Source organism: Orcinus orca, chromosome 14 (assembly GCF_937001465.1).
Source record: "Orcinus orca chromosome 14, mOrcOrc1.1, whole genome shotgun sequence".
NCBI classification, from domain to species: Eukaryota; Metazoa; Chordata; class Mammalia; order Artiodactyla; family Delphinidae; genus Orcinus; species Orcinus orca.
Window position 1 is genome coordinate 61,058,172 of NC_064572.1, and position 21,554 is coordinate 61,079,725.

General features: G+C 37.2%; 1 protein-coding gene across 9 annotated transcripts in view; it reads left to right on the plus strand.

The window, feature by feature from the left end:
• Window positions 1-21,554, plus strand: part of R3HCC1L (R3H domain and coiled-coil containing 1 like) — an 87,475-nt gene that overhangs the window by 59,417 nt on the left and 6,504 nt on the right. For 8 of the 9 annotated variants that reach the window (XM_033425735.2, XM_004268429.4, XM_049697102.1 and 5 more), the window contains 4 exons: window positions 13,246-13,421; window positions 18,013-18,083; window positions 18,998-19,093; window positions 19,583-19,723. In XM_033425735.2, the coding sequence (XP_033281626.1) occupies window positions 13,246-13,421; window positions 18,013-18,083; window positions 18,998-19,093; window positions 19,583-19,723 (484 nt within the window). Of the gene's footprint in view, window positions 1-13,245; window positions 13,422-18,012; window positions 18,084-18,997; window positions 19,094-19,582; window positions 19,724-21,111; window positions 21,274-21,554 lie in introns of all 9 variants that reach the window. The other variant, XR_004482618.2, reaches the window with a different exon arrangement.

Below are 21,554 nucleotides of genomic sequence, written 5' to 3' on the forward strand. Positions count from 1 at the left end.
TTTTAAGATTTATTTATTATTTATTTATTTTTGGCTGCATCAGGTTTTAGTTGCAGCACGTGGGATATTCATTGAGGCATGCGGGCTCTTTCCTTGTGGTGCGTGGGCTCTTCGTTGCGGGCTGTGAGCTTCTCTCTAGTTGTGGCATGTGGGTTTTCTCTTCTCTAGTTGTGGCACGCAGGCTCCAGGGTGCATGTGCTCTGTAGTTTGTGGCACGCAGATTCCAGAGCGAGTGGGCTCTGAACTTTGCGGCATGTGGGCTCTAGTTGTGGCACGCGGGCTTAGTTGCCCAGCGGCATGTGGGATCTTAGTTCCCTGACCAGGGATTGAACCCGTATCGAACCTGCATTATAAGGTGGATTCTTTACCACTGGACCACCAGGGAAGTCCCTAGAGAAGTCTTTAGATGGCACCTTGAATGGCATTCTACTCATTCTGTGTTAATAAATTTTATGAAGTCAAAGTTTGCATTTCTGGCCTTGGTTTCTTGATAAGGTCAGTGGAGGCATAGCCTAGATATATTAGATAATTTTATTTGCAGATAGGAAACACCACTGAAGACATTATCTACTCTTATATTTAATGTATAAAATGTTATGTAAAGCAACTATACTCTAATAAAAATTAATTTTAAAAAAACTTGGAGTTTAAAAGTCTGAATGTATCCTTCTGCTGTTGTAAAGGATTTACGCCCAAAGCAGTATAGAAAAGGGATGAAAGCCATAACTTATGCTGTATATTATACACTGTAGTTTTATTATCTTTTCAGGGAACTCTTTTTGGATGTGTTAGAACTTAGGTCATGAAAAATTTGAAAAGGCTTGAAATACTTTTTACGAAAGTGTTATTTCCCTATTTGCCAAAGTTAGGAAGTTAAATGGGGGAAACGTTTTAATTCTAGCTTTTGATTTATTCACATTACCATGGACAAACATGAAAAATTTATTTGCTTCAGTTTCTACTGAAGAGTAGCAACTGAGTTAGTAAGCAGTTAAGTAGCTACAGGGTAATAGTGGAAGAGAAAATAGAAACAAAAGGTTTGAATAACCTAACCTACATAATTGAGAATTAGCTATATGGGTTAATTCTGTAAGTAATTATGTAAATAGACATGGTGATATTTGAAGCAACCGCAGTAATGTTATACCATTAACTCCTGGTCAAGTCTCTGTTGTCCATGTCCCTGTAACCTCCTGATATCCCTAATATTTAAATTTGCTATAGCCACAACTATAGTTTAAAATGGGGGCTTCCCTGGTGGCGCAGTGGTTGAGAGTCCGCCTGCCGATGCAGGGGACACGGGTTCGTGCCCTGGTCCGGGAGGATCCCACACGCGGCGGAGCGGCTGGGCCCGTGAGCCAAGGCCGCCGAGCCTGCGCGTCCGGAGCCTGCGCGTCCGGAGCCTGTGCTCCGCAACGGGAGAAGCCACAACAGTGAGAGGCCCACGTACCGCAAAAAAAAAGAAAGAGTACTACTAAAATGGTTTATTACGTTTAATTAAAAGTACCTGGGGCTTCCCTGGTGGCGCAGTGGTTGAGAGTCCGCCTGCCAATGCAGAGGACGCGGGTTTGTGCCCCGGTCCGGGAAGATCCCACATGCCGCGGAGCGGCTGGGCCCGTGAGCCATGGCCGCTGAGCCTGCGCATCCGGAGCCTGTGCTCCGCGACAGGAGAGGCCACAACAGTGAGAGGCCCGCGTACCGCAAAAAAAAAAAAAGGTACCTACAGAAGTGTTCTTATTCCTACCTTCCAAGATCAGAGGCAGGATTATAACATAGGCCTTGAACAATAAGGACTAAGACCTGGAACTTTAACCTGTCTAAGAGAGAAAACGGTACGTCTTTTTTTAAAAAGTGGAATGTTAGCATTGAAAGGGACCTGTAACATAATGTTTTATGTTTACCTCTTGCTTTATAGATAAGGCAAGTAAGGCCCAGAAAGGTTGTTACTGACCTAGCTAAGGTTAGTACCAGAGTTGGCACTAGAATCCCAGTCTCCTGGTTTCTAACCCTGGGCTTTTTCCATGACAGTAAGCCTTTGCCTCTACCTAAAGCTCTCAGCCAATCAACAGACATTGTACAACTGTACTGTGCCCAGCTCTGATATTGGTGATATGAGGGATAAAAGAGAAGGATAAGAATGTTTAAGGAGTTTATAGTCTTGTGGAGCTGATGAAACTTATTCTCAGAGATGTCTAGAAAAAGATAAAGAAGTATTCTATCTCATTGAATTGAAAATGCTGTTGATTGTGAAATATATCATTATTTTATGTATCACTAAGAAAGAAATCAAACTTTTACACAATGCTTACCCTTTAGAATTTTAATTTTATACATACTGAAAGAGCTCTTAATTAGACATAAATTTTTTATCACATGTCATCTCTTACATAAAGAAAATGGAGGTGAAATAAATTGGTTCTCATTTCCTAAAACTTTGTGTTTATAGTCCAACTCTTTCTAATGATTTCTTTTTTTTTTGAATTAGAACCCAAGTGTTCCTTTTTATTCCTTTTTTTTAAAATTTAATTTTATTTATTTGTTTTTTTGGCTGCGTCAGGTGTTAGTTGCAGCACGTGAGATCTCCATTTGAGGCATGCAGAATCTTTCGTTGTGGAGCATGGGCTTCTCTTTAGTTGTGATGTGCAGGTTTTCTCTTCTCCACTTGTGGCGTGCAGGCTCCAGGGCACGTGGGCTCTGTAGTTTGTGGCACCTGGGCTCTCTAGTTGAGGCACGTGAGCTCAGAAGTTGTGGCGTGCAGGCTTAGCTGCCCCATGGCAGGTGGGAACCTAGTTCCCCAACCAGGGATCGAACCCATGTCCCCTGCATTGGAAGGTGGATTCTTTACCACTGGAACACCAGGGAAGTCCTAATAATTTTTTGACTCAGTCATTGATACTGATGTCTTTCCATCCTGTTACCATCTTCTGTTCCATCAGCAACTTTGATGATACAGCATTTCTTAAAAGAATACATAAAAGAAGCAAAAATCATTGTTGCTGGATTCTTAAGCCAGCTTTGCACTTATATAGGGCTATTCTTATATTCAGATTTTCTTCCACCCTGCTGACCACCCTTTCTGCAAATTTTGGTACTGGTGCTTTTGGTGCTCATTCATATTCAGACAAGCAGTGACAATATGCATGATTAAGATGCATACTGGTGTTGGAGATGTTAAAATGTGCATCTTAGAACTGATGAAATACGGTATATATCCAACTGCCAAGGGTTATGATATGGTAGTATAGGGAATGGAGAAACCATCAAAATAGAATCAATAGGGAACGCTTCAAGAGGAGATGAAGATTGAAGCTGGTGTTAAAAGAGAAGGATCAGGAGCAGACAAGGCATTCCAGGCTGTGAGAGCTTGTAAAAAATATGGACCGTTCCCAGGCTTAGGTCCTGAATTTGTCACTATCAGAAGTTTAGATGATCTGTTTTGAAATTTTGTTTTTGTTGTTGTTGTTTTCCTTTTATAATTTATTAAATTGGATTTTCTGCATGATTTATATAGCCAGAACAATTAAAGTTTATTGGCAAAGGGAAATAAAAAAAGTGTCATTTTCCCCCAAAATTTCAGAATGCCATCCAGAATCATTTAAAAAATATATATTTCATAAATCAAATTCTTATTGATGGGGGCTCTATGTAGAATCAGTCTCGATAAGCATGCATTTGGACAAAGTAATTAACTTGGGGCATGTGCATTTTATTCATTCCACAAGTATTTTTTGAACGCCTAGTTTGTGCAAGGTAACGTGTGCAGGGGGGGAATATAGGGATAAATATGACACATCCCTTGTAGTTGAATTATGGAATCAGAATATTGATGAGGAGACTGAAACACCAGCCTTTCTTTCCAGCCTTACTCCCTGTATTAGTTTGCTAAGGCTGCCAGAGCATAGTACCCTAGACTGACTATGGCAAAGTACCACATAAATTTGTTTTCTCACAATTCTGGAGGCTAGAAGTCCAAGATCAAGGTGGCAGCAAGGGTTAGATTCTTCTGAGGCCTCTCTCCTCGGTTTGTAGATGGCTATCTTCTCCCTGTGTCTTTACATGGTCTTCCCTCTGTGTCTGTGTCCAAATTTCCTCTTTTTATAAAGATACCACTCAGATTAGGGTCTACCCTATTTTAACTTAATACCTGTTTAAAGGCATTATCTCTAAATACAGTCATTTTCTAAGGTACTGGGGTTTATGGCTTTAACTCATGAATTTTGAGAGGACACAATTAAGCCCATAGCACTCCCCCAAGCCCTCACATTATTTAGTGTAGCCACACTGAACTGTTTAATGAATACCACACTCCTTGCATGCCTTTGCACACTTCTGCCTATGGTACTTTTCTCTGTATAATTTCTTTACTTGGGCAGTGAACGAAACAAAGTTCATTCCCCTCTATCCACTGGTAATACCTTCTTCATTCTTATAACTTTATTACATATTAAAATTCTTTGTTCAAGTTCTTTCTCTAATGTTATGTTCAATGTACATTAAATGTTGGTTAGGTGGTCAGGTTGAGGTTGGAGGAAGAGACAGGTCTTATTAATATAGGGTGTTATACAGTGAGTACTGTAAAAGTAGTGCAGATGAGGTAAACGCTGTAGAAGTCTAGAGGAAGAGTCAGATTATACATGTGACCAAAAATAATGTGATCAAAGCAATAGGCAGGAAGAAGCAAGATGTGTTTAGGCATAGTATTACTCTTTGGTTGGAATGTAGCATATTTTAAGGGATGACATGACATAAAGCTAGAAATGTAGTATATATTTTAGTACACTATTAATGAGGTAATAAATTACCACAAACTACTGTCTTAAAACAACACAAATTTGTCTTTTACAGTTCTGTAGGTAGAAGTCCAAAATGGGTCTCACTGGACTAAAATTAGGGTATTGGCAGGATTGTGATCCTTTCTGAAGACTCTAGGGGAGAACCCATTTTCTTACCTCTTTCAGCTTCTCCTACACGCTGCCCACATTCCTTGGCTCATGGCCCCCTTCCGTTTTCAAAGCCAGCAGTGGCCAGCCAAGTCTTTCTCATATTGCCTCACTCTGACACACTGACTCTTCTGAAACAATTTGCTTTTAAGGACCCTTGTGATTATATTGGGCCCACCTAGATAATCCAGCATTATCTCTCTATTTTACAGTCATCTGATTAGCATCTTTAATTCCACCTGCTACCTTAATTCTCCTTTGCCATGTATCATGTTCATAAGTTGAGGGAATTAGGACATGGACATCTTTGAGAGGCTGTCATTCTGCCAACCACAGGTAGGTTGGGTCCAGGTTATGAGCTTTAAATACAGCCATTGAAGATTTTTAATCAAAGGAATGTCATGATCAAAGCAGTATTTTGGGAAGTTTAATCTATAAGCTATATGGTGTCTCGAATATAGGACTGGAAAGAAATCAGCACCCCTGAGTTCTTTTCAGCTTTGCCATTGATCCTCCCTCCATCCCTCCTTTCCTCCCAGAACTGCTTGTATCCATAAATCCTTAATCAGAGGGAATTAGTTGTCCTGAACATTGATATAGCCACTGTTTCTGATTCTGTTCACTGTAAGGCCATTTCATTATGTTACGGAAGGAATACTAGACTAGCGGTCAGGAGACCTGAGTTATGATTCAAACTTTATCAGTAATTTGATTTGTAACCTTAGGGATGTCCTTTAGTCTCTCTGTGATGTAATTTTCCATCCTTATAATTGGGATAACAGTAGCAGCTGATCTAACATGCCCATCTGACAGATATAAATATAACTTTATCCCAAAATAATGTAGCATATATTTATTTTTTGTTTGTAGAGAGTAACTTGTGACTTCAGAACTTTTTGTTTTTCCTTTTGTATCTTGAAGAACCGAGTATCAAACAAAAAATAAAAAGCTCAGTGATCCATGCCTAGTTGACCTTCTGCTCTCTGCACCCTTTTTGTCCCCTTCTACAAATAGGAATCAGGCAATTATGTCATAGCAAGTCAGGTACTATTTTTTTTTTTAACATGTTTTTTGGAGTGTAATTGCTTTACAATGGTGTGTTAGTTTCTGCTGTTATCACAAAGTGAATCAGCTATATGTATACATATATCCCCATATCCCCTCCCTCTTGCATCTCCCTCCCACCCTCCCTATCCCACCCCCTAGGTGGTCACAGAGCACCAAGCTGATCTCCCTGTGCTATGTGGCTGCTTCCCACTAGCTATCTATTTTACATTTGATAGTATTTATAAGTCCATGCCACTCTCTCACTTCATCCCAGCTTACCCTTCCCCGTCCCCTTGTCCTCAAGTCCATTCTCTAGGTCTGCATCTTTATTCCTGTCCTGCCCCTAGGTTCATCAGAACCATTTGTTTTTTGGTTTTTTTTTTTAGATTCCATATGTATGTGTTAGCATACAGTATTTCTTTTTCTCTTTCTGACTTACTTCACTCTGTATGACAGACTCTAGGTCCATCCACCTCAGTACAAATAACTCAATTTTTTTTCTTTTTATGGCTGAGTAATATTCCATTGTATATATGTGCCACATCTTCTTTAACCATTCATCTGTCGGTGGACACTTAGGCTGCTTCCATGTCCTGGCTATTGTAAATAGTGCTGCAGTGAACGTTGTGGTACATGTATCTTTTTGAATTATGGTTTTCTCAGGGTATGTATGCACAGTAGTGGGATTACTGGGTCATATGGTAGTTCTATTTTTAGTTTAAGGAACCTCCATACTGTTCTCCATAGTGGCTGTATCAATTTACATTCCCACCAACAATGCAGGAGGGTTCCCTTTTCTCCACACCCTCTCCAGCATTTATTGTTTGTAGATTTTTTGACGCTGGCCATTCTGACTGGTGTGAGGTGATACCTCATTGTGGTTTTGATGTACGTTTCTCTAATTCCTCCTGTGTGTCTTTGGAGAAATGTCTATTTAGGTCTTCCCATTTTTTGATTGGTTTGTTTGTTTTTTTGATATTGAACTGCATGAGCTGCTTGTATATTTTGGAGATTAATCCTTTGTCAGTTGCTTCGTTTGCAAATATTTTCTCCCATTCTTTATTTTTGGTAAATTTGTTTATTTTATTTATTTTATTTATTGCTGCATTGGGTCTTCATTGCTGCATGTGGGCTTTCTCTAGTTACGGCGAGCTAGGGCTACTCTTCGTTGTGGTGTGCAGGCTTCTCATTGTGGTGACTTCTCTTGTTGAGAGTACTGGCTCTAGGCACGCAGGCTTCAGTAGTTGTGGTGCAGGGGCTTAGTTGCTCCGCAGCATGTGGGATCTTCCCAGACCAAGGCTCGAACCCATGTCCCCTGCATTGGCAGGCCGTGCTACAGTCTTTTCATCTTGTTTGTGGTTTCCTTTGCTGTGCAAAAGCTTTTAGGTTTAATTAAGTCCCATTTGTGTATTTTTGTTTTATTTCTATTTTTCTAGGAGTGGGTCAAAAAGGATCTTGCTGTGATTTATGTCAAAGAGTGTTCTGCCTATGTTTTCCTCTGAGAGTTTTATAGTGTCTGGCCTTACGTTTAGGTCTTTAATCCATTTTGAGTTTATTTTTGTGTATTGCTTTAGGGAGTGTACTAATTTCATTCTTTTATGTGTAGCTGTCCAGTTTTCCCAGCACCACTTATTGAAGAGGCTGTCTTTTCTCCATTGTATATTCTTGCCTCCTTTATCAAAGATAAGGTGACTGTATGAGTGTGGGTTTATCTCTGGGCTTTCTATCCTATTCCATTGATCTATATTTCTGTTTTTGTGCCAGTACCATACTGTCTTGATTACTGTAGCTTTGTAGTACAGTCTGAAGTCAGGGAGCCTGATTCTTCCAGCTCTGTTTTTCTTTCTCAATATTGCTTTGGCTATTCGGGATCTTTTGTGTTTCCATACAAATTGTGAAATTTTTTGTTCTAGTTCTGTGAAAAACGCCATTGGTAGTTTGATGGGGATTGCATTGAATCTGTAGATTGCTTTGGGTAGTATAGTCATTTTCACAATGTTGATTCTTCCAATCCAAGGACATGGTATATCTCTCCGTCTGTCGGTATCATCTTTAATTTCTTTCATCAGTGTGTTACAGTTTTCTGCATACAGTTCTTTTGTCTCCTTAGGTAGGTTTATTCCTAGGTATTTTATTCTTTTTGCTGCAATGGTAAATGGGAGTGTTTCAGATTTTTCATCTATTCCTATTCATTAGTGTATAGGAATGCAAGAGATTTCTGTGCATTAATTTTATATCCTGCTACTTTACCAAATTCATTGATTAGCTCTAGTAGTTTTCTGGTAGCATCTATAGTATCTTGTCATCTGAAAACAGTGACAGTTTTACTTCTTTTCCGATTTGGATTCCCTTTATTTCTTTTTCTTCTCTGATTGCCGTGGCTAAAACTTCCAAAACTATGTTGAATAATAGTGGTGAGAGTGGGCAACCTTGCCTTGTTGTCAATCTTACTGGAAATGGTTTCAGTTTTTCACCATTGAGAACAATGTTGGCTGTGGGTTTGTCATATGTGGCCTTTATTATGTTGAGGTAAGTTCCCTCTATGCCTACTTTCTGGAGGGATTTTATCATAAATGGGTGTTGAATTTTGTTGAAAGCTTTTTCTGCATCTATTGAGATGATCATATGTTTTTTCTGCTTCAATTTGTTAATATGGTTTATCACATTGATTGATTTGTGTATATTGAAGAATCTTTGCATTCCTGGGATAAACCCCACTTGATCATGGTGTATGATCCTTTTAATGTGCTGCTGGATTCTGTTTGCTAGTATTTTGTTAAGGATTTTTTGCATCTATGTTCATCAGTGATATTGGCCTGTAGTTTTCTTTTTTTGTGACATCTTTGTCTGCTTTTGGTATCAGGGTGGTGGTGGCCTCACAGACTGAATTTGGGAGTGTTCCTCCCTCTGCTATATTTTGGAAGAGTTTGAGAAGGATAGGTGTTAGCTCTTCTCTAAATGTTTGATAGAATTTGCCTGTGAAACCGTCTGGTCCTGGGCTTTTGTTTGTTGGAAGATGTTTAATCACAGTTTCAATTTCAGTGCTTGTGATTGGTCTGTTCATATTTTCTATTTCTTCCTGGTTCAGTCTCGGAAGGTTGTGCTTTTCTAAGAATTTGTCCATTTCTTCCAGATTGTCCATTTTATTGGCATATAGTTGCTTGTAGTAACCTCTCATGACCCTTTGTATTTCTGCAGTGTCAGTTGTGACTTCTCCTTTTTCATTCTAATTCTGTTAATTTGAGTCTTCTCCCTTTTTTTCTTGATGAGTCTGACTAATGGTTTATCAGTTTTGTTTATCTTCTCAAAGAACCAGCTTTTAGTTTTATTCATCTTTGCTGTTGTTTCCTTCATTTCTTTTTCATTTATTTCTGATCTGATCTTTATGATTTCTTTCCTTCTGCTAACTTTGGGGGTTTTTTTGTTCTTCTTTCTCTAATTGTTTTAGGTGTAAGGTTAGTTGTTTATTTGAGATTTTTCTTCTTTCTTGAGGTAGGATCGTATTGCTGTAAATTTCCCTCTTAGAACTGCTTTTGCTGCACCCCATAGGTTTTGGGTCATCGTGTTTTCATTGTCATTTGTTTCTAGGTATTTTTTGGTTTCCTCTTTGATTTCTTCAGTGATCTCTTGGTTATTTAGTAGCATATTGTTTAGCCTCCATGTGTTTGTATTTTTTACAGATTTTTTTCTGTAATTGATATCTAGTCTCATAGTGTTGTGGTTGGCAAAGATACTTGATACAATTTCAGTTTTCTTAAATTTACCAAAGCTTGATTTGTGGCCCAAGATATGATCTATCCTGAAGAATGTTCCATGAGCACTTGAGAAGAAAGTGTATCCTGTTGTTTTTGGATGAAATGTCCTATAAATATCAATTATGTCCATCTTGTTTAATGTGTTATTTAAAGCTTGTGTTTCCTTTTTTATTTTCATTTTGGATGATATGTTCATTGGTGAAAGTGGGGTGTTAAAGTCCCCTACTATGATTGTGTTACTGTCGATTTCCCCTTTTATGGCTGTTAGCATTTGCCTTAACGTACTGAGGTGCTCCTATGTTGGGTGCATAAATATTTACAATTGTTATATCTTCTTGAATTGATCCCTTGATCATTAGGTAGTGTCCTTCTTTGTCTCCTGTAATAGTCTTTATTTTAAAGTCTATTTTGTCTGATAGGAGAATTGCTACTCCAACTTTCTTTTGATTTCCATTTGCATGGAGTATCTTTTTCCATCCCCTCATTTTCAGTCTGTATGTGTCCCTAGCTCTGAAGCGGTACTATTTTTTAGACTTGTTTTCAAGAGCAGGTTACTAGGCTTATAAGAGTCTTAAAACCTCACTTTGGGAAGATAATTTAATTTAGTTGATTTTGTGGAAGCTGGTTCTACATATGAAGGACTACTCAGATTTCACTTATGCTTTATAAACAGCAAGCAGGCCCTTGGTAAAAATCATAAAATATTTGTGATTCATAACTCAAAATTATTTGCTGAGTTGTTTGCAAACTTTCCTTTCCTGTGGACTGTAATAGATTAGAATGAATCAAATTGTAAAGCTTTCCCCTCTATTGTTGCTCTATCAAACATTTATTAGCCATATGAAAGAAAAATATATGAAGGTTGGTCATAAAATATGAAGGTTTCACATTGACAGTTGTGACAAATATTGTCTCAATACATGTGACTCTTAACAGTAAATGTTTCAGTTGTCTACAGTAGAAATATGATGCAAACTACAAATGTGAGCCATGTATATAATTTAAAATTTCTATGAGGCACATTTAAAAAGGTAAAAATAAACAGGTAAAGTCAAGAATGTATTTTTAATATATCCAAAATATCATTTCAACATGTAATCAATATAAGAAATTATTAGTGAGATCTTTCATTTTTTGTATTAAGTCTTTGAAATTTGATGTGTATTTTATACATAAAACACATCTCAATTCAGACTAGCCATGTTTCTAGTACTCAGTAACCACATGTGGCTGACAGCTACTGTGTTGGACAGTACAGGTCTACTGCAAAAAAGTCATTGCATCAAATCTTAGGGCCTTTCCTGAAATACATCTGTATTACTGTGTCTAACCCCTGTCTGATAGTGGTCTCTACCCTACCCGCCCCCACTCCCCTCTCACAATCATGCTCTGATCCTCACTTTATACCATATTGTCTTCTCTTAGGCATTTCCCCCTTCTGTGCCACATATTCCTTTCTCTTTACCCTGTCAAGGCCCCCTTGAATGTTTTGTTGAAATTCTCAGGAGAAAACACCATTAATAGTATGGCCTGCTACTTCTCAGCCTACCTCCCCCAAAAATGTGTTGCCAGTAGACATGTAAGCTGATTCCAACAATATCAGTACCATGGGAGTATGAAACAAAGTTCTTCTCCTCTTAAGAAAAGTTAGGAGTCCCTGATAATAGTGGAGTCTTGAGTGTTACAGGAAAAACTAGTCAGGAGTATGTTACTTGTAGGCTTTATATCTATTTTCCCATGAAATGTAGAGTAGGAATTGTGTGTTTTGCTATTATTTACACTTTGCATTTAATCAGTACCAGAAGCTGAAGTCTTTAATAAGTACCTCAAAAATGGGATGTAAGTATACAAGTTCAAATTTGCTGACCAGATTAGAGCAAAGGGCCATAATCAAATTTCCTTGCCAGACTATCCTGCCTCTCTTTTTTCTTCCTCTTTATAATCAGTTCTTATAGTTCCAAGATATTTGTAGTTAGGCATTGTTTACCTCTCAAAATGCATTATTTAGCCCCAATTTATAAATGCATGGACATGCAGTGGTTTGTTTGGTTTGGTTTTTGCAAAGTAACTCAAAAAGTCCATGCCAGAAATTCAAAAATGAAGCAAATAGTTCCAAGGACAGTAGCATTAAAAAGTTAGAAATAAATTTAACAAAAGAAGTGTAAAACTTGTACCCTAAAACTACAACACATTTTTGGAAGAAATTAAAGAAGACCTAAATAAACATCCCATGTTTATCTTCTTTAATATTGTTAAGATACTACCCAAAGTGATTAACACATCCAGCTCAATCCCAGCTGTCCTGTATTTTTTGCAGAAATTGACAAAATGATCCTCTAATTCATTTGGAAATGCAAGGGACTCAGAATAGCCAAAATGATTTTGAAAAAGAACAAAGTAGGAAGACTCAAACTTCCTGATTTCAAAACTTATAAAACAACAGTAATCAAGACAGTGTGGCACTGGCATAAGGATGGACTTGCAAGTAATTGCAGATTACCCTCCTTTCTGGGGCTCTGAGTTATTCTAAACTGATACACCAGTCCACTCTAGGCTTTTAAGAATTTGTTAAACATTTAGCTGATATCTTCTTGCCCACTCATGTGGTGGCCACTTCTTCCCATGATCTGCCAGAGGCAAAACAGTTTATATATTGTTTCTCTTTGGAGGGACATGTCATCCTGTGGATTTCAATTTCCTTGTGTACTCTGTGTTGCATACTCAGCTGTATGGTAAACTCAAGAAAAGTTATGATTTTATAGGTCAGTTGGTCTTTTCTCATTGTTACGGTGTGAGGAATATTCTCTTCCTGATTTCTACATCCTAAGCAGGGTAGAAATAACATGGTGCTTGGCCTATAATAGATTTAGCACCTAGTTAAAATATGTTTAAATTGGGTTGAAATTGAATTCTTACTTAGGTGACACGTAGTGTGCTAACACTTACTGCATCATCTCATTTAATCTGCACACCACAGAATAGTAGAATTTTAAGTATTCTTCATTACTATTAATTCCTGTATTAACCTGCTTTATGGAAATTCCTTTAGGTAGCTCTCATGCTAGGGAACTTAAATATAATTACTTGTGCCACTTACATTTGTCATAACAAATTTCTTTGTAAGCTACTGTCAACGAAAGGTAGACTAACAAAGTGTTTTTATTCTTAAAAATTTTGTTTTTTGTTCACCTTCAGAAACAAAACTATGGATCTGATCAATAAGTTCAAATAAAACAAATGTTATTAATTCATCTCTTCAGCTATTTTCTGAAATTCATTTTCTAAGATGTGTTGTTCATAACTCACCACATTAATCAAAGTATTCCACATGTATAATATAAGCTGGGTGATAGAGCCCAGTCATTATTGTGTTCATGAACAGAGACAAATGATAAAGGTTAAGGAATAGGAACATGGAGACAAAAAGGATTGTTTATATATGGGAGGATATTTTACAATGCTCTGGCTTGATGTAACAGTCACATATGCTTCCTCCTCTCTAGTTATCAGGGAATATGAAGAATAGAGAAAGCATCCAAGAACCTATATTTGATTATTACAACCATGAAGTTCCTGATATTGACCTCAGTGATTGTGAATTCCCACATGTCATTGAAATTTATGACTTCCCCCAAGAATTTCGTACTGAAGATCTTCTACGGATTTTCTGCACTTATCAGTAAGTACTTGCAAATGATTTGGGGATGTTAGGGAAGGTGGAATGAAGTTTTCCTAAAATGTCTTCTGAAAGATCATCTTTTTTGTTTTTCTATTCCCGGCGTTTACTTTAGCATCAAGTTTGTTTATTGTCTTTTCCAAGTCCGTTAGAAATCCGTATCAAACCAGTCTTCTTCTCAGTTCCTTTAAAAAATGCTAAATAGTCTTTCTAGACCCCATTTTAGCATTTAAGAAGAATGTCATCAATAATGACTTTGGAATCTGTCTTCATGGTACATTTAGTCCATTTATATTTATTGTAATTATTGATATATTTGGATGTATGCCTGCCATCTTTTTTTGTGTGTTTACTTGTCCCATCTTTTTCTCTTTTCTCTTGCCTTCTTTTGGATTGATGAGGTATTTTTTTCTCCTTCCATATTTTTGGGAAATGATCCTGTTTCTATTGTTTGGTGGTTACGTTAGAAATTATAAAATGCTTGCTTAATTTATCAATGGCTAAAGTTAATATTTTTACACTCATTCCAAACATTCTAAGGGTTTTAAACTCCATTCCCCAATTCCATTCCAGTGTCTCCTGAACCTCCAACTAATATGCTATTGTGATTTAGTATTTTGAATCTTTTTTTCTTTTTAAATTCCATTTGATGTTACATTATTGTTTTATATTATCAGCATTCAGATTCATCCACTTCCTGTATTCTTCATTTATACCTTCTTGTGTCTTATACCTTTCATCTGAAATCTTTTTCCTCTTGCATGAAACATGTTCTTTAGTATTTAATTTAGTAACAGTCTGCTGGTAACACACTCAGTTGGGTTTTGTTGTCATCATCGTCGTTGTTTCTTAATGGCTTTATTTCAACTTCATTCTTGAAAGACATTTTTGCTGGGTAGAGAATCCTAGGTTGGTAATTGTTTTTCTCAGAAACTTGAAAATTTTATTCTACTTTCTCCTGGCTTTCTTAGTGTAGGATGAGAAGCCAGCTGAAAATCTGACTATTGCTTCTGAGAGTAATCTGTCTTTTCTCTTTGGGTGCTCTTAATGTTTTCTCTTTGTCTTTGGTATTGTGCATTTTCAGTATGATGTGGCTTTGTGTTTCTTTTGTTATTATTATTATTGAGCTTGTATTTTTCATTGGTTTTGGAGAAGACTAGACATTCTCTCTTCAAATATTGCCTCTGTACTAGTCTCTTTTATATTCTCTAAAATGCCAGTTAAAAGTAGATTAAACCTTCTCACTTAATCCTCGTGTTATCTCTTTCATATTTTCCATTTCTTTGTCTCCATTACATGCTGAGTAATTTTTTTAGCTCTAATTTCCGCTTTCTGATTTCTTCAGCTGTGTTTAATTTGCTGTTAAATCTGTCCATTGAATTTTTAAATTTCATTTTATGTTTCTCATTTTTCAAAGTTCTCTATTTTTCAAATCTGCATGGTCATTAGTTTCTTTTTTTTCTCCAAATATTTTCAAGAAGTATATTGAACATAGACCTTCTATAGTCTATGTCTGGTAATTTCTTTACCTGAAGTCCTTTTAATTCTCTTTCTGCAAATTCTCACTCATAGTGCCTTGCTTCTTTTTTGGAGGTTTAGTTACTTTTTTAAAAAACTGTACAGCTGACCATTTCCTTTGGAATTTTACTTATGAGAATTGAGGCTTACAGTAAAAGAAGAGGATATCTCCTGAGAGGATATGTGTTTTCTTCTGCCAGGCACCAAGGGCCCTAACAGTCCAAAAGAGCTGTAAATTAAATTATTGATTTGAGGTTATTCTGACCACTGAGATAGAAATAGTCAAGTAGAGAATGATAAAAAAATGATGGTTATATGTCTCAACCAGTTTATTTTAAGACATATAAATGTCCATTTACTTGCCAGTCTTTGATGTGGTGCCAAGGCCTTTTTTTTTTTAAGTAACTAGTCTGTTGATGGCAGACTATCTTCTATTGAGTTCTTATATGTCACCCTGATATCACCTGTGTCTTCCAGCAAGAACTTTAATGTCCCTTCAGAGTCACCTGAGTGCAAATTCCTTATAGGTTAAAATGTTTTCTCTCTCTCTCTCTCTGTGTAAAATTTTTTTTGGCTGTGCCGCATGGCTTCCAGGGTCTTAGTTCCCTGACCAGGGATTGAACCCAGGCCACAGCAGTGAAAGTGCCAGGTCCTAACCACTGGACCACCAGGGAATTCTCTCTCTCTCTCTCTCTCTCTCTTTTTTATTTTTATTTTTTTTTAGCTCTTTTGCCCAAACATAATTGATAATAGCTGTTTTGGTTTTTTTAGTGACTTTATCTTTCTCTAGTCTTCCAAACCATAGACACAACTTTTCTTTTTCACACTCATATTTCATCGTTTTAATTTTATTTAATAAATTAAATTATGTAGTGAAAATGTAAATTAAAACTGATATAAGTGGGTTTGAGAATAATTGCACTACTTCTTATATATGTATGTAATTCATACATATGTATGAGAAGGTAAAAGAGTCAGAAGTATACCTCTGTATCTTTAGCTTATAAGAAAAAATAAGCTTCAGGAATAAAGAAATAATCCCCAAAATAAGTTATTAAGAAAAAGATTTTCAGGGTCTGGAAGAAAGTCATTACCAAGAAGGGATTATACTTTAATGCTCCAATCCTGACATTAACAATGAACCAGATCTAACAATGAACCAGGTCTATTGTCTGATATACAAATTTAAAGTTAAAATTCAATTCATGTACATCTTGAATTAGGGTATAGCTCCCAACTTTTCCTTAAGGGTTAGATAGTAATTATTTTAGGCAACTCTGCCATCGTTGCACAAAAGTAGCCATAGACAACAGGTGTGGCTACAGACAATGAGTGTGGCTGTATTCATTGAAACTTTATGTACAAAAACAAGCACCCTGTTTTTTTGTAAAGCTCTAGAACAGGCAAAACTAGCAGCCAGGTATCTCACTTAAATTTTGTTGGTTGAGGGGACAGGAGTAGCACTTATCAGTTATGTAACTAAAAGAGAGGAGGAGTGACTAGATCATGGAGGACAGTTAACACTCTCTGCCATAGATCTTACACTAAACATATAGTGTAGATCAGTCAGTCTAATTCATTACAATTATGTTAAGACTCGGTATCAGGGTCTGTTCCAGATAAAGTGCATAATAGGTTTTAAAAAGCAGTCAATGAGATTAAATCCAAAATTAGAACTACCTTAGGTTGTCATTAATAATGATGACTTTTAAGACCAAGAATTGATTTTGTTGATGTCTGGAATTTCCTGAAGATTAGTTATTTCTTAAGAATTATTAACTTCCCTTGCTTTGTTTCTTCCTAATCTTACCTGCAGATCATTTTTCTATGAAACAGGAAAACATTCTCAAAAGGGGGAAGCATTTTAAAGGGTTATGAAATTCTGAAGTCTAAAAGGCCCTCCAGAGCCCGTCTAAGTTTTTCTCTTTCTTTTGTCAACTATCTTATAATATAGACTTCCACTGTTGAACTTTCTCATAGTCTTCAACCCCTGTGGTCATTTTATGCGATGGTCAAACTGACCCTTACATTCAGGAAATTGTCTAACTAACCTTCAAAGCCTCTTTATTCCTTTTTCCTTCAAAGGAAATTTTTTCTTGACTAGTTGTTAAAGAGGGAAGATATTTTAGCAGTTGCCTTTTTTTTTTCTTTATAGTGCTTTATAAAAAAAAGAAAAGGTCATGGTGCAAAAGCGTATAATAATAATGCCTGTTGAGTCAAACACCAGAGTCAACGTCATATTTTAATCACATCTTCATCAATATTAATCATCTTCCTGATGAATATTGCTATTAATAATAAAAAATAATGGGCACTATTCATTTATTAGATGTCCACTAAGTGCTCAACACTGTGCCCTTTACCTTGTCATGGATGATCTCACTTCCGTTTTCACAGCAACTCTGTTATGAAGGAACTGTACCCATTTCTACAGATGAGCAGACCTAGCTTACAGAGAGATTAAACCTGCCCATGGTCTGAAGGTGGCAGAACCTGAGTTTCCCTTTCTTACTTCACTTCTACAACTGGAAAGAAAGAATAGGTCAGCCTCTCTGATTAGAGTTGTCCCTTTTCTCCCTTATTTGATTGATTGATTGATTGATTGATTTTGCTTTGAATGACCTGTCTCCCTCTTCCTCTCTGTCCTTGAGCCTACATTTGCATTAAATCCAGGTGACCTTCCCTGCCTACCTCCTCCTCTAATATTCTTCTACCCCTCCTATGCTTCCTGTTCCACCTCTTCTAGTTCCAGTCCCCTAAAAACATCTCTTGTAAATAGTGTGATAAATACTTTACCTCCCCAGGGAACACGTGAGGATTAATTAGTTGATGTCTGTAAACTGGCTTACAATGTAAAATGCTCCCAGGTAGTTCTTTATGATGGTATTATTGCTTTTAAAGTTCAGTGGCTTCTTCTGTACCCCAAGCCATTTTGTGTGTCATTATCCCCATTCCACCTGTGTGCTTGTTGAGTGTTTCTATCTCATTATGAAATGCTTTATGAGACTCTATTTGAAAGATGTTTTTTAAAAGTAAATTTTATTTTAAGGAATAAAATTCTGTTCTTTTGTTGCAGAAAGAAAGGATTTGATATTAAATGGGTGGATGATACACACGCCCTAGGAGTATTCTCCAGTCCGATTACAGGTATTCACCCAATGGATTTCAGTGTGCTTGTTGTCCGTTTTCTCCTACTTTCTCTTACAAGTAGTCTCCTAAGGACTACTTGTCCTTATTTGCTTTCTGTTCCAGCCACCTGACATTTTATTCAGTTAATACAGATAATTGGCAGGTAGAGGTTTTTGAGGCATGTTACTTTGGTACCCATTTGCTCCGCCTCTCCCTTTTTATCCTAATCCAGTGGTATTTGGAGAGAGAGCTCCTTCCAAGGTTATTTGCTGCATAGCTGTCAGTTATGATAGTGCATAGACAGATTATAGGTAAAGATTTAAGAAGCCAGTATGACTAAATCTTAAAGTATTTTTGATTCTACCCCCCTCCCCGACAAATGAATTTGCAGTAGCCCTTTAACCTGTCCAGTGAGCATTTGTAATACCTACTTTCTGAATATATGATTTGGCCTTTTCACTTATATCATTGGCCTCATGATAGATCTGATGCAGAAGCATTCAAAGAAATTAGAGATGTTGATTCCTGTCTGAATCACCTAAAATAGGGGTCTGCAAACTTATTCTGTAAAGAGCCAGATAGTAGATATTTTAGGGTATAAGGTTTCTGTCACTACTTAACTCTTGTGTTGTAGCCAGAAAGCATCCCTAGACAGTATGCAAATGAATGAGCATGGCTCTGTTTCAGTAAAACTTTACAGAAACAGGTGGTTGGCTGGATTTGGTCACAAAGCCATAGTTTACTGATCCCTGTTCTAAAATAATCACTGCCATTTTGTTCCTTACGGATTTTCTAGAGCTTACCATTTCTTTTGCTCATGATGAAAAATAAAGCATAACATCTAGGAAATACTTTTAAGAACTAGCCTTAAATATTTTTTTGCATCACTCTTCTTCATGTCTTCTACTTCTTTATATTTATTCTCTTAACAGCTCGTGATGCTCTGGGTAGTAAACATACCATGGTGAAGATCCGGCCCTTGTCGCAGGCCACGAGAGCAGCCAAGGCCAAAGCTAGAGCTTATGCTGGTAAGCCTATAATCTCAGGAGCTTTTTCTTGTTGATAGTGGTGATATTGTTTTTTCCAGCACTTGTATAGCATCCAGAGTTCTAAGGACATATCACTTTTATTTTTAGTGTTAAAGGAAATATTATTTTAAGGAGAAAAGGCTGTGTTGGAAATATAGCACTGGAGTAGCCACTTGGAGAGAGTGGGAGATACTAACTGCAAGCAATGCAGCAACCATTTTCTGATGACATCCTTATCTAGTTTACCTCTGTGTTTAGCTGTTTGATAGAGTCACTATAAGAAATTGTTAATATAGATAATGAAGGCAGGGTTGTTTGTGCTTTGCCATGTTAATTTCCTCTGCTTTTCATCTATCAGGCTTGTATTAATTACTGCTGATACAGCCCTTGTTAGTCTATTTGGTATGTTAATTACTGAGTTAAATCACTTGGAGCTAGAGTGCTTTCTCTTCCTTACTCCCTCCTGCTCCCTCCCTTTCTCCCATTCAGAGTTTCTCCAGCCAGCAAAGGAGCGTCCTGAGACTTCAGCAGCCCTAGCCAGAAGGTTAGTCATCAGTGCCCTTGGGGTTCGAAGTAAGCAGAGCAAAACCGAACGGGAAGCAGAACTTAAGAAACTGCAAGAAGCCCGCGGTGAGTTGAAGTTGATGGTGTTTTCTTTAGTCCCTTTAGAGTTCACTATAAGGCATGTGTTAAAAAAAAAAAAGAATGAAGCCCATTCCATTTCGGCATTTCCATTTCCTAGAAGCCTCCTACATATATTGAAATTGTTTTCATGCCTTATATTTAGGAGGAAGACATTTTAGAATTTGTCTGCCTGTTCCACACCAAGGCATCTTAATCCATGTTCCTACTGTTGTTTTCCAAGAGATAGGTTCAGTCCTTTTAGCTTATCCATGGCTATTTCTATAGTTCTTGCTCCCGACTCTCAGAAAAATATTCCTATGAAGACATAATAGTCTCCCAGGCAGAAAACATTATTTGCTGTGGTTTTACTGGGCCATGATTGCCATGATATTATCAGATGGTTTAGATCTTAGATAGAAGACAAATTAAGGAGAAGGCAGCATCTGACATTGATAATAACTGTAGAAGGTAATTTTTTCTTTAAAGACAGTCCTGAGTGGCTCCATTAGAGCACATCTAGGTTAGCCTAATCTTCTGATTATTTTCCAGTACTTAAGAGTCCTCAGAATATTTCAACTGATCCACAAGCAGGGTTTTTCTTTCCCTATAGTTTGTAGTTGAGGTTAAATGTCTCTCTCCCCTTTATAGGCTGTTGACTTGTACGTAAAGTCTTGGGACTCCGGTTAGCACTTAAGTGCTTTTTATCAACCTTCAGGCTTTAGACAGTCTGATTGTCTTAGCCCTCGATCTGTGGAATCTGTGAAGACAATTTATTCTGAAAATTCCACTTACCGAAAAGTAACTTCATTTTTCCATTAAACGAATGGAAGTTTCAAACTCCTTGTTTATTGCCGGTCTAACAAGGCCATTAATACTTCCTGTCCACTCTGCTTTGGTGATAGCAGGCAGCTTGCAGACTCTCAGCTGCACTGGCCAGATAACCAGTGACAGAGGGTGTCATGGCAGGTGCTAGAGTTTCAGAGTTGAACCCAACTAATTTTTGAAACGTTAATGATTATAATGAGGCAGTTTTGATTTTTTCCATGCATTCTTGACTCAAAGGCTTCCTACAGACTATAGAAACAGGGGAAGATTCCTCTGGTTTTTATATATGGCACTGTCAGAGCTAGATTAAAGTAGAATGTGCAGTGTCCTAATTAATTAACCCTTTATTAATTGGTTATCTCTGAGGAAAATGATTTCTCTGTGATAACCACAGTTATCTCAGAAAATCAATAGAGGGTAATAGCAATGGTATCTATAAAAGGAGATGTGATTCTTTTTGCAATGTTTCCTGCTTCCCTATGTGTGTAATATCACTTGTATTTCTACAGGTACTGCAATAATAGTTTTGTATGGCTATCACCTGAGTATCCCCCTCTGTTTCTCTGTAGGCACATCAGCATACTACTGTTCCCCTTGAATTTGTTTTAAATGCTCAGCTATGCAAAGGACATTTCAGTGATGAAATTAAAAATGAGGCTGTTGGCTAAGTGGGTACCCTGTTACTTACTTTTTTAAAGAAGGCGTTTAGTTGTGAATAGAGACCCACGGTGGTAAGTTTCTCCTATCCATTGGTCCTGAATCTTTACAGGTTATAGAGGACTCTTCCTTTATTATGTTTCAGAACTCTCCCATTCTTTATATCTGAGAAAATGCGTATGGAAAAATTCCTGATATAGCTTTCTGGCTTCTTTATGCATTGAGCATATACTCTTGTAATTGCATGGAGCCCAAGACTTCTCACTTAAAGATTTTTTTCTGTGGAAATTAAAAGTACTGTTTAGGTATTAAACAGAACAGATACTTCTGTTCCAGTTCTTCTTCCACTGGAGGG